At 40.9% G+C, this 14,233-nt stretch overlaps 1 protein-coding gene across 3 annotated transcripts in view; it reads right to left on the bottom strand.

Annotated features, from left to right (window-relative positions):
- top3b (DNA topoisomerase III beta) overlaps positions 1–11,131 on the bottom strand; it is a 65,019-nt gene extending 53,888 nt beyond the window's left edge. For 2 of the 3 annotated variants that reach the window (XM_048611564.1, XM_048611566.1), the window contains exons 1-4: positions 10,996–11,131; positions 3,441–3,572; positions 2,646–2,752; positions 2,011–2,088 (exon numbers count right to left, since the gene is read on the bottom strand). In XM_048611564.1, coding sequence (XP_048467521.1) covers positions 2,011–2,088; positions 2,646–2,752; positions 3,441–3,572; positions 10,996–11,065 — 387 coding nt within the window. In that variant the 5' untranslated portion in view covers positions 11,066–11,131. The remainder of the gene's footprint in view (positions 1–2,010; positions 2,089–2,645; positions 2,753–3,440; positions 3,573–10,995) is intronic. The other variant, XM_048611565.1, reaches the window with a different exon arrangement.
- Between the last annotated feature and the right edge of the window lie 3,102 nt (positions 11,132–14,233).

The raw sequence follows: 14,233 nt of genomic DNA, 5'->3' as shown, positions 1-14,233 counted from the left end.
TGAAGTCTTGCTTCAATTGTATAGAAGCTTGGTTACACTGCACCAGTGTACAGTTTTAGTCTCCTTATCTCAAGGAAGATGTTATTGCCACAGAGGGAGTGCAACAAAGGCTCACCAAACTTGTTCCCAGGGTGGCCAGACTATCTTACGAAGAGAGATTGGGTAAACTGGGCTGTACTCTCTGGAGTTTTGAAGAATGAGGGGTGAACTCATTGAAACCTACAATATACTTAAAAGAGATAAGAGGTAGATGAGGTAAGATGTTTCATTTAGCTGGGGAGTCTAAAACCATACGGCATATTATAAAAGTAAGAGGAATGCCACTCTGTTTAAAATCCATGAGCGTTTTTATTCAGAGGGCTGTGAACCTTTGGAATTCTCTACCCTAAAGGGTTGCAGAAGCTTAATCTTTGACTATCTTTAAGGTAGAGATTGTTAGATTTCTGATTATCAAAGGCAAACCGGGTTATGGGGATGGGGTGAGTAAAAGGCACTGAAATGTTTGATCAGCCATGATCATACTGATGGCAGGACAGCTCGACAGGTTGATTGGCCTACTCCTTTCCTATGGTGCTGTATTACACAGAGTATCCGGAGCTTCTGAGGAATCTCCAGGACTTCTGTCTAGAAAGATCATTGCTGAAAAAGGCCCCATGCTGTAAGCTTACACTCACTATAGGAATCATGCTTAATGTGCCTGCATTTACCACATATTTTCTGCCAGTCATTGTCACAATTGGCCCAAATGTCAACCTACACCAGCATCTACTCAATGTCATACAACAATGGCAATTGGCACCATTTCTTTAACATTAATCAGAGCCAGTGTGTGTTCAGAGGTTTCCAACTAAACATTCCAGGTTTCAGGCACAACTATCACATTTGAATAATGACAGCAAAGAGAAAGAATCAGACTTTACAGGTATGTTTGTGAACCCAAGACTAATATGGCAAGTTCCAGTGCCATGCTACGACAACAAGCATTTTATACAACTATCTTGACAGTAAGAAAGTATAGACAGAACAAGTATTAACAAATTGATGGAGAAACTCAGCAGGTCTGGCGGCATCGATGGAGAGAAAACAGAATTAACATTTTGAGTCTTGTGACCCTTCATGAGAATAGGTGCAGTGCAACTTTTCTGGTTCTGATCAGCATTGTTAAAGACATTGACATTATAACTCAAAGTTTAAATAGTTTAAAGTCTATGAACTAATGTTGCATTCCTGCGCCATAAATTACAAGCTATAAGCAAAGTCAAAACCATATAGGTTCTCAGCATATACTTTTACTAAAATCAAGGCCATAATTGACTTTCAAAATTTTAATATGAATTTGCACAATCAAATCAAAATAGTAACTGCCCTAAATTGTGTATTGGTGCGGACACATTTCAGCTTCAGAATAGACATAAATAATGGAAGCATCTCATAGCACAACTAAGAATAATTTGCATTAATATGACACCTTAAATGTAATAATACATCCCAAGTGCTTCAGAGAGCAATATTAAACAAGTATGACACAAAGCCTTAAGGATATATGTAAAATCAGGTTTGTTTAAAAAGGTATGTTTCAAGAAGTATCTTCGTGAAGGAAAGCAGAGCTAGAGTACAGGGAACCTGGAGCCGAGGCAACTGATGGCATAGCTATGAGTGGTGGCGTAATTATAATTTGGAACACACAGGAGGCAAAATTAGAGGAATTAGCAGGGTTGGAGGACATTACTGAGTTATGCAGGGGCAAGGCCATTGAGGGTTCTGAAAGTTAATAAAGAATCTCACAAACAGGCTTTCCTCAAGAGTTTGCTATTTTTCTTAAGCTGCCCAATTGCTGAACACTTACCCCTAAACTATTCTACAGGACAAGATTTATCCTGTAATAAGTAATAGTTGTAACTTTCCATCCTTGTCCAATCCTCACCTTGGGGTCCAAATTAAAAGCTTCTGTTTTGGGTACAGTCAAATAGAACTTGATTATATAGAGCCCCAGAACAAAGAAGACCTTACCTCAAAGCAGATGTTTTCACCTTCCTTGTCACAATCCAGCCACAGCACAATGTAGTCAATTCCTCGCCCTTCTACCTGCTCAAAACAGACAGATTTGAGAACGAATGTCATTAAGCGTTCCAAAAATTAACGCAGAAATATTTGATTAATATTGAATTAAAGCAAAATCATACAGATTGTTGAAATCTGAAAAAAACCTCGAAACTGCCAGTGAAACTCAGCAAAATTTAAAGTTATTAATCATATTGGACTTGAAACTTTAACTCTGTTTTTCTATCCATAGATACCGCCGAACCAGCTGCACTTAGCTTTTATGTGCAATGCATATTCTTGGACACATGATTATCATTACTTAGCTGAACCCTGCCAAAAATCACAGCTCTGTAAAATAGTAACAACTAACTAGTACAGTGAGTGACACTATCATGCTGAATAAGCAGCAATTCCATACATCAGTCAGTGAACAAACTTGCATGCAGTTTCATAGTAAGTAACCAGAACCTGTTAAAAATTAATCACAGTTAAGCATACTCCAGCGTACTACTTTCCCATACTTAATCAATTAAGTTTGGATGTGGAATTTACAATGCCAGTAAGAACATGACCACTTTGTCTAAGGGCCTCAATTTTCATACCTGTAAGAACTTCACCATGTTGAGTTTGGGGTTAGCTTCTTTCTTTTCTGTTGGAGCTTTGCTGAAAAGCTCTGCTGGATCAACTTTATCCCAGTTGTTATATTTACCTGAAAATAAAAGTGAAGACATGGCCTGGATTGCTTCACCCATAACAATTAATGTCGAGTGATCCTAATATCACAGAACACTGAACACAAGGATGGCAATAAAACAAGAAAGGCCATCCATGTTATCCAAGTCCTGTTCCAGAACCCAATCTAAGAGCTTTCTGCTTTAATAATTCAATATGGATCTGGACCAAGGTGGAGCTATGAAGGAATTCATACTGTACCATCAGCTGGCAACAGCGAGTGGTGTAAATAAGGACAGATCATGCTGGGACTACCAGTCAACAGCTGAGAATAAGTCACGTTGAAGCAAAAGTATCTTTGCACCACAATTCATAGGAGAAAAGGACTGTTTGAATAGAGCGACAAAAGCTCTCAGAACACAGCCAACCTTAATGTTGATAGTCACCCAATTCAAGAGGTGAAAGTTAGTTTCCTTCTGCACAGCTATGATCACTTAAAGCACTAAAACTTGACCGAACAAGGTTTCATAAAACATAACAATCACATTCTCAAAATGCACAATTTTGAAACAAAGCAGATTGAGGAATATTCATGTGTGGAATATTCTTATTAAGCTCATTACCTATTGTACCGTAGTACTCAAAATTCCAAAACGTTAAACAAGTTTTCATTGTCTTCTATTTCCCACCCACCAAATACAGCACCACAACAGGATCCATATTACCTATGAAATCCAAGGTCATCACATGGCCACAGACAGATGTCACCTTGAATCGAACATTCTGACCCAGGAAAGTCCCAGTGTACTCATGTACTGAACAAACTCCATTTAACCCTTTCCGGGAGTTGAAGTTACCTGAATTAAAGGTAAATGAAAACAAAGTTCAAAGAACAGCTAGTTTCAGGAATACTGCTGAGGCCAAATACAGACTTCACACACTGACAAAGCCTGTCAGCTTTACAAATTCTGCTTTTAAACCCAATCATCAATACTTTTTTTAAGGACAGTTTCACTGTAAAACCCAATCCAAAAGATGAAGAATAGGACTGCTTACAGATTGCCCTCACTTGGATGGGAGGCAAGAGTCTTAGCAAAGAAGGATATTTTTAATCAAACTGTTCAGACGTGCTGTGTTACACCTCTGGAGCAGGTGGGACTTGAAGCCAGATATAGGTGCACAACCACCGCACCATGACCCCTCCTCATAGCCAGGAAGAATACTTTCTAATCAACCTCTCCAGTGATGTTATTACACACTTCTGGAGCAGGTGGGGTTTGAGCGCAGGCCACCTGGCTCAGAGGGGTACCACTGTGCCACAAAAGTCCTAATAGCCAGGAAGGAATTAAGTGGCTTGAATGAGGTCTAGCTGATGCCTGAATTACTTCAACCAGTCTCAGACCAATAACTGCAAGTGATGTACAAATACTTGTCTCTTACACTAAATGGGGTTAAATATCCCATGGCTGTATTTAAAGGATAGCAAATCAATTTCTCAATGTTCTGGTCATCACTTCTTGCTCAGTAGATACGGCTGAACTGGTTAGTCACTTCACATTAGTTTGTGCATTGTTACTAGCACAGAATGGTCCCTATATCTGTCTACAAACTGGTTACCACATTCCAAAAGTAATTTACAATGTCAGCTTTGAGTCTTTTTGATGACAAAAGCACCATGTAAAAGACAATTAACCTTTCTCTTCCTGCTTATTTTAGAACCAGCCAGTTACAACAATAATACTGACTTCCAAAACTAAAATTACACTGATCTGAAACTGACAGATTTTGGAATTCATCATTGTGCAAATTAAATGTTGTGCAACAGAAGAGCATAGGGGATTAAGGTCTTGAATAAATAACATAGTTCAGTCACAAACCACAATTTCCACTTTCTAACTTGTGTAGATTGTAGTGTCCTCATAACTGCTGGACTGGAATACACCAACTGACCACAAAGTGGGGACCAAGTCTGAAAACTATTGATATCTGTGGTTCAGCTACTCATTAGGAACCTTACATTGGACATGTTGAATAGTGCTGTCCTTCTATCCAAGAAGCCTTGAAGTACTTATGGAAACATCAATAATATCCATGAGATTTTAAGTCTTATATCCACCTGGTCCAATCCTGAACAAGCACAGCATCAATAAAGCTTCCTGTAGTTTCCACGTAGCAAAGCATTCTTTTCCCTTCTTTTCAATTTTCAGAAAGGAATAGGAGCTGAAAAATTAATCCAATATTTCACAGGACAAAATTTTTCATTTGCAACCCACTGAACAGGTGTAAATCACCATAGCCACCTTGTCACTTGAGGAAGCACAGATGCCTTGGCAGTAGTCCCAAAAGCTCATTGCTACCTCAAAGAGCATCCAACAACTATTATGAATTACAACTGAAATTATTCAAGAGACATTGATGGTCTAAATAGTGTACATAGTAACTAAAATATACTTATGCAAATGGGAAATGAGCCATTTACCAATTTAGTATACAGGCAATTTTCCTTCCATAAAAAGGTGAAGAACAAACAGCATTTTCAGTAGAACCTTTTGCAAATCCACAGAATTCTACGGAATCTACAGAGGGTATACTATGAGGGTAATCATGTCTTTCCTCAAGGTAAGGATTTTCTATTATCAGGGTGATTTCTATGTAAACTCATAACATGTTACAGTGAGTCCATTTGGCCTATCATGCTCATGCCAGATCTGAGATTTAATCATATGTGTTGTCAAGCCTTTAAAAAGCACATTTTTATATGTCACTATACTGCTGCCAGTGAAGTAGTGACATAATATCCCTGGATTAGCAATTCAGAGACCTAAATTAATGTACTTTTAACAAGGAATAGCAAAAGCAATAGGGAATGAGGAGGTAACTTTGATAATGGATGGGATAAAATGATCGACAGGATTTATTAAAAAGTCTGGCTGAACTTCTGAGATTGTCAGGTTTTTAATCAGGAAGATCATGGGGATAAGACAGGAAAGTGAAGTTAAGGATTATCTCATTGAATAGTGGTACAGATCCAGTTGGCTGAACGGCTTGCTTCTGCTTCTAGGTCTTTAGTTTTAGAGTTTACCTGTTAAGACGCTGAGTGAAGTAAGGGATGAGTTTGCAGAGTGACTGGCCATAATTGTCCAATCTAAACTTCAAAAAGACACAGGTGGATGGGCTGAAGCATTGTAGATGAAGCTTAATGCAGAGAAGTGTTAAGTGAGACATTTTGGTAGGAAGACTCAGGAAAAGTAACATAGACTAAAGAACACAACACTTAAGGGGTACAGGAACACAAAGACATAGGAGTATATGTGCGCAAATTGTTAACGACTTAACAGGATCCTGGGTTTGTCAAAAGTAAAGCAAGGGAGTCCTGATAAACTTTCAAAAGATATCGGTTTGGCCTCAACTGGCATCTGTGTCCAATCTGGGCAAGATACTTTAGAAAGTGTGTGAAGACTTAATAGTGGCAGAAAAGATTTACAAGAATGAAATTCCTATCTCTGGAACCAGTTATGAGAATGGATTGGAGAAACTAAGATTTATGCAAACTGCTTCTTCTCCCCTTCCGCTGGCTAAAATATTCTTCCACTTCTACTTCTGTTCAGTTCTGATGAAAAGTTACTGATCTGAAACTTTAACTTTGTTTTGCTCTGAAGATGCTGCATGATCTGCTAGGCTTTCCTGTACTTATTGTTCTGATTTCAGATTTCTAGAATCAGCAGTATTATCCTTTTGAAGAAATGGAGCTTGTTCTCCTTCAGGAATAGAAGGTTGACAGCAGATTTAATAGAGGTGTTCACAATCATGAAAAGATAGAGAGAAACTGTTCACTTCAGCAGAGGGGTCAAGAATGAAAGGAAATGGATTGAAGACAATTGTTAAAGGAACCAAAAATGATATATAGACAGTTCTGATGAACAGTCACCGGACCCAAAACATGAATTTAAATTTACTTCACAGATGCTTCCAGACCTGCTGAGCTTTTCCAGCAACCTCTGTTTTTGTTTGTGATATGGAGACACTTTTTTATGCAACCTGTAGTTAAGGTCTGCAATAACAGTCTGAGAGGGTGGTGGAGGCAGTTTCAATGTGGATAAGCACATAAAGATAAGACAAAATGAAGGGATACTGGAAAAGGGTGGTGGAAGTGGGACCAGCTGTAAACCATGATTTGACAGGAAACAAAAATAAATAAATACCTGTCATTTGCGATTACGGTGAATGCACTAAATCTGCAACCACAACAGCCATAAATCTAGTCTCATATTATCTCACTTGTGCACATTTAACAGCTTTTCGTTTAGCAAGTTCATAGAAAGTAAGAAATTTTAACAACTAATTCTCTTCCAAGTGAAGCTGTTTACACTCATCCAACCACGCTGATTAATCACATTGTCCTAATGCCCTCTTTATTATGTTTCAAAGTTTGTCATTTCTCCATTTTCAGTTACTTGATTGAGAATTGTTAATAATTGTTTACCTTTGATTGTATTTAGCTGATTTTCCCACATACATTTTATCCAAAACTCTTATGTTTACCTTTTAAAGCCTTTAAAACAGTCTTACTGTTTAGCAGTTTAAAATGACAATTCAGTTAATGCCTGATAATTGAGTTGATTAAAAAAAAACTTTGTACATCATCTTCTGTGTTCTCTCAGATGAGATTTAGAGAATACAGCCATTTGGCTGAATCAGATTGTTGATTTTTCACACAGTCGATTAATCCAGTACCAGAGCTTTAAACCCCATAGCCCATCACTGTATTCTTCCAACTCCAAAATATCTAGTACCTCCAGTTCAACTTCAGTATCACCAAAGTTGAAACCTGCATCCACACTTGTCACCTCTAGTTCAGATTCAGTTCCTTTCAAGAGCTCCAAGATAATACCTCCAAAGTTCAACTGCTGGTTTCCTGCCCCTCAACTAGTGTCACTTTTTAAAATTTATTCACAGAATGTGGACATTGCTGCCTAGACTGGCATTTATTGCTCATCCTTTATTGCCCAGCGGTCACCACATTGCCATGGGTCTGGAGTCACACGTAGGCCAGACAGTAGATTTATTTCCATAACGTTCAATAGTGAGTCATATGGGTTTTACAATAATCAACAGTGGTTACGTGAATGACATTAGGCTAGTTTTAATTCCAGATATTTTTTATCAAATTTAAATTTAATTAACTGCCATGACGGGATTCAAACCCATGTCCCCAGTACATTAGCCTGGACTTCACACCTCAACTTTCTTCCTGCTAAAAACTATCTTTGCTAACTTCCCCTGTATGGCTCAGCATCTGCCTTTATTCAAGTGTACAGGGATTGGACGTCCATGGTCTTCCCCACCCTGTGTCCAGGAACTCCCCACCTACGTTCATGATACCACCCATGCCCTCCACCTCACCCGAGACTTCCAATTCCCTGGCCCCCAAAACATCATCTTCACTATGGACATCCAATCCCTGTATACTTGTATCCCCCATGCAGATGGCCGAAATGCCCTCCACTTCTTCCTCTCCCACAGACCCAGCCAGTCCCCCTCCACCAACACCCTCATCCGCTTAACAGAACTTTTCCTTACCCTGAACAACAACTCCTTTAATTCCTCCCACTTCCTACAAACTAAGGGGGTGGCTATGGGCATCCATATGGGTCCGAGCTACATCTGTCTCTTCGTAGGAAACATGGAACAGTCCCTTTTCCGCTATTACACTGGCACCATCCCTCGCCTCTTCCTCTGTTACATTGATGACTGTATCGGCACTGTCATGCTCCCATGAGGAGCTGGAACAGTTCATCAACTTTACTAACACCTTTCATCCCAATCTCAAATTCACCTGGACCATCTCCGATACTTCCCTCCCCTTCCTGGACCTCTCCATCTCCATCTCTGGTAACCACCTCAACACTGACATCTATTTCAAACCCACCGACTCCCATGGCTACTGGACTACACCTCCTCTCACCCACCTTCCTACAAGAATGCAATCCCATACTCCCAATTCCTCCACCTCCGCCACATCTGCTCCCAAGATAGAGCATTCCACTCCCGAACATCCCAGATGTCCTCCTATTTTAAGGACCGCAATTTGTCCAGTCTAATGATCAAAAATGCCCTCAACCGCATAGCTTGTATTGCCCTCTAACCCCCTCCCCCCAACAAAAATAAAGACAGAGACTCCTGGTCCTCACATATCAACCTACCAACCTCTGTATCCAACGCATCAACCTCCGCCACATCCCCACCTGCAATTTGACCCCACAACCAAACAGATATTTCCCTCCCCACCCCTATCCGCCTTTCATACGGACCACTCACTCTGCAAATCCCTTGTCTGCTCCACACTCCACACTCCACACTCCCCACTAACTCCACCACACCCGGCACCTTTCCCTGCAACTGCAGGAAGTGCTACACCTGCCCCCACACCTCCCCCCTCACTTCCAGGCCCAAAGCAAATTTCCCATATCCACTAGGGGTTCACCTGTACATCCTCCAACCTAGCCTACAATATCCATTGCTCCCAACGTGGCCTCCTCTATATCGGTGAGACCAAGCGCAGACTCGGGGACCGTTTCGTGGACCACCTGCGCTCTGTACGTGATAATCGACAATACCTTCCAGTCGCTAACCATTTCAACTCCCCCTCGCACTCCTGGGGTGTCATGTCCATCCTGGGCCTCCTCCAGTGCCACAACGAGGCCACACGCAAATTGGAGAAGCAACACCTCATAATACGCCTCAGAAGCCTACAGCCCAATGGCCTGAACATTGAATTCACAAGTTTTAAAATCTCCCCATCCCACGTCCAAACCTCCCTCTCATACCCACCTCCATGACCTGACATAACCTGTCAATCTTCTTCCTCACTTGCCTGCCCCACCCTTCCCACTCACCAATCCCTATTCCCCCTATCTGCATCCACCTATCACCATCCCACCACCCCTCCCTCAGCCCCACACATCCTCCCTCTCATCTTCTCTCCCACCTATCCACCCCACCCTTCCCACTGACCAATCTCCACCATCCCCTACATGCATCCACCTATCACCATCCCACCTACCTTCCATCAGCCACACCCCTCCTTGTTCTATTTATTTCCCAGCTCCCTTCCCCCTCCCCAGTTCTGAAGAAGGGTCTTGACCCAAAATGTCAACTTTCCTACTCCTTTGATGCCGCCTGACCTGCTTTGTTCCTCCAGCTTCACACCATGTTGAATCTGACTCCAGCATCTGCAGTTCTTGCTATCTCCAACTGACACCTGCCCATACTTGCTGATCAGCACAAAGGTTTGGCTAATTCATTTACTGATTTTTAATCTAGACCCTACCTGTAATTGTGGTATTCAACAAGAAAGTTACTGAAAGAGTATGCATTCCGAGCATCACAATAGTGAGTGACAACTCAGTTTAGTGGTAAGTTTTTCTTGCAAGTTGGAACATTAGGGACTCGGACTCTGATTCTGCACATAACCTAGGTTGTCACATTATCATAACTGAGGGAGTGCTGAATTATTGGGAGATGCCATCGGCCAGATGAAACGTTAACTTGAGGCTGATCTACTTGCTCAATTGGACATTCAGCATAGAAACAGACCTTTCAAACCAACCAATCCATGCTGACCATAAATCCTAATCTAAACTAGTCCCACTTGCCTGCACTAGGCCTGTATCCCTGCACACGTTTCTTATTCATGTATTAATTTAAACGTTGTAACTGTACTCGCATCCACCACTTCCTCTGGAAGTTTATTCTATATATGAACCACTCTGCAAAAATATTGCCCCTTTTTTTTAAAATCTTTCTCCTCTAACCTTAAAGTGCCCTCGTCTTGAAATCCCGCACCCTAGGGAAAAGGCATCTGCCGTTCACCTTATCCTCAGGGTTTTATATACCTCTATAAGGTCATCCCTCATAAAATAGTACACGACCCGATTTAGCAAAGTTTAGAAGAACTTGCTCAAGTCTCGGAACCAAAACGTATTCATTCATTAAAGATAGATGGTCCAGTCACTCATCTCAAATGTTGTTCCTGGGTTGTAATTTCCATAATCTGGCTATACTAGTACAGGAGGCAAATTTTACAAAGTCAACAGACAGATTCCAAAGCGCTTTAATGTGGCCTCATGGTACATCGAGCTACTTTAGAAACGAAGGGAAACCGCAGGACCAATGCCAAAGCTGTGCCTCAATGGGTCTCGGATCTGCCGTGGAAAAACTGAGCTCATAGGGACAAGCCCACACATTCATACAGGTTACTGCTGGTCGAGGCTCACTTACCCCGCGACAGGATCTTGGCGATGGATTGAGCCAGAGACGGTTTCTCAGCGACCATCAACACCGTCTTCATGATGCCGGCCTCGCACAATACAACCACCTCCTTCAGGTCGTCGCCATGACACCCACGCACGACCCCTTCCTGTGCTCTCGACTAGACTTCCGGTTCCGGCCGATTCCCATAGTAACCGCGAGGCCCTCTGCTCATTGCGGACTAGCCGCTGGAAGCTGCGACTACACCGAACAACACAGAGGGGACCTTTCCAAACAACAAAAATGTAATTTATTCACTACAAACGTATTTTGATAATAGGTAAAAATTGATGTCCCAACACTTTTTTTTAATTTCAGAAACAGAAAGAACTACGGAGATAATAAGGTGTGGAACTGGATGAACACAGCAGGCCAAGCAGCGTCATAGGAGCCGGAAGGCTGACGTTTCGGGCATAGACCCTTCATCAGAACAGAAACTACGGATGCTGTTCTGAGGAAGGGTCACTTTTTTTTAAATTTTAAAGCCATGTAGTGCAATTTTTGTTCTAAATTTAGAGCCATGTTGTACAAATAATGGATCTGAACTAGAGCATCTTGCCAAGCATCTGCTTTGGTTGTTCTGACATCGCAGCAGCCCTATTCTGCCCATTTATGAATTTGGTTAACAATATGAACATGAGCAGATAATCTGTTATTTGTGGTGTTGATAGAGGGTTACATATTGGCCCCAGTTCATCAGTGAAAATTTCCTTCTATTATGGACCAGACCAAATCTCCTTAATACATATCAAGGAGACAGCTTAGATTCTAACTTTTATTTAGAGGTAAGTATAAGGAGCTGCATTGCATATCTGATTCAATTGGTCAAACTACTATGCTTTAAGCAAAACACACTTTATTCTGGCACCATTGTTTAGAAATAAAAACAAAAAAAATTGGCATAACCATAACACTATCTAGATACTTAGCAAAATTATATATTATTTAACAACTACTCCTCTACTGTTCCAATATAGCAGCATCCTATAAACACACCCTTGGTACAGGTGAATTCAGCAAAACCGATTTCCATCACTTGTGATCTTCTCCAGTCCAGGAGAAGGAACACCGACTTACTGAACGAATCTAACAGCAGAGAGAGAACTGTATCTAGCATCTTGTTCCAAACCCCAGCTTCAACAACTTAAAGTTAAAAACTAAAGCCCTGTGTCTGCGTAAGCCTGGTTCAACCCCTCATGCTTTTTTTGTTTACTTTTTTTTTAAAATCCAAAGCTATTTAATCTTCTTTCCATGGAGCAGACCCCTTGGTACCACGTTTACAACATCCCTCTTCAAGAGAAACAGGACAGAACAAATCTCTCTTATAGGCACATCTTGTCACATTTCTTTTTCAAAATAGTGTGTGGGATCTTTCGTATCCAATTGAACAAGCAGATCGGACACCAAATTAACTTCTCATCCAGAAGATAGCACCTTCAACAGTGCAGCACTTCCTCTGTATTGCACCAGAGCACCATCTTTGTTATGTGCTCAAGGCTCAAACCTTGGAGTGGGACTGAAATTTAGAGGCCAAGAGAGCTTGACTGAGCCACTGCTGAAGTTTAATGCCTTGGCTGAAAAATGGCCTGATATTCTTCAACACAATAGGGGAGTGTCAACCTCAATTATATACTTGAATCTCTAGTGTGTGACTTGAAACACAGAATTCCATAACTCAGAGGCAAGTGTGCTACACATTAAGCCAGAGCAAATGTACAAGTTGTCATTGGCTTTTGTCTTACTGTTGCTGCAGCCATATCAATTTACTGAATACTGAGGAAAAAACAGTACTCCTCATTATACCAGAATATTTCAACAATCAGCACCCATAAGAATGCAACAATATTGCCACTTTTCAAAATTTTTCTGTCTGAGATTAAGGCTACAGTTCTTTCTCAAGATCTACTTTGCTGCTTGATCTGATAACACTTTCAAATGTTCATATACCATATCATCATTTAAGGTCAGCTCCAGTATCTTTAATCGTCATTTGAACTGTGATCAGGATGGAACTTCAGTCATGTCAACTCAGTGAAAACTAGGATGTCAACAGTGTCTCTGTTAATAATAGTGAGATGTCATCTTCTGGATAAGACCTTAAACTGAGACCCCCTTCAAATGAATGCACACAGTTGTATAACCAACACTTCAGAGAAGAGCAGTAAGTCCTTCCCAGTGTCTTGACACTACACTCCAGGAAGGATGTGAAGTAACTAGAGAATTTAGGAACAGGAGTAGGCTATTCGAGCCTACTCAACCATTCCGTATGATTATGGTTGATCTGATTATGGTCTCAATTCCACTTTCCTGTTTGCAGAAAAGAATTACAAGAATGGTTGTAAAAGCCAGTTGTGTTTGTACCAGTTCTTCAAATGAGCATCATGATTTGGTGCCATTCTCCTGCCTTCTCCACATACCCTAGCACATTGTTTCTGTTTAAATAATCATCCATTGCCTTCTTAAATGCCTCAATTGAACCTGCCTCCAGCACATTCCAGACCTAAACCATGCGTGAGCAATTTTATTTCACCTTGCCTTTGTTTCCTTTGCAAATCACTTTAAATCTGAGCCCTCTTGTTCTTGATCCTTGAATAAGCAGGAACAGTTTAGCTACACAATCCAGTCCACTTGTGATTTTGAAAACTTCTGTCAGATGTGTTTTTAGCTTTCTTTCTCTAAGCAGAAAAGTTCCAATCTCTCCAATCTATCATAACTGAAATTTTCCATCTCTGGAATCATTCCTGTAAATCTCTTCTGCAGTGTCCCCAATTTGTTCATATCCTTACCATAGTATGGTACCCAGAACTGTATGCAAAACTGAGGTTTGACAAGTGATTTGTGTAAATTTGGCATCACCTCCTTATTCTTGTCTCCATGCCCCTATTAATAAGCACAGGATATCGTATGCTTTATTAACCACTCTCTCTCCATTTGCCATATATACACCCAGTTCCTTATGCACCTGCACCCCCTCTAGAATTGTACCCCTTGTGTTATATTGTCTGTCCATTTTCTTCCTGCAAAATGCATCACCTCACACTTCTCTGCATTGAACCTCATCTTCCACCTATCTGTCCACCACTTGTCTATGCCCTTCTGAAGTTCTGCGCTGTCCCCCTCACTGTTTACAATGATTCCAAGTTTTGTATCATCTACAAACTTTGAAATTGTCCCCTGTACACCAAAATCTAGATCAATACTATATTAA

Source organism: Rhincodon typus, chromosome 24, assembly GCF_021869965.1.
Source record: "Rhincodon typus isolate 14 chromosome 24, sRhiTyp1.1, whole genome shotgun sequence".
Taxonomy (NCBI): domain Eukaryota; kingdom Metazoa; phylum Chordata; class Chondrichthyes; order Orectolobiformes; family Rhincodontidae; genus Rhincodon; species Rhincodon typus.
The sequence above is the reverse complement of the archived record's forward strand: the minus strand, read 5'-3'. Positions and strand labels throughout refer to the sequence as shown.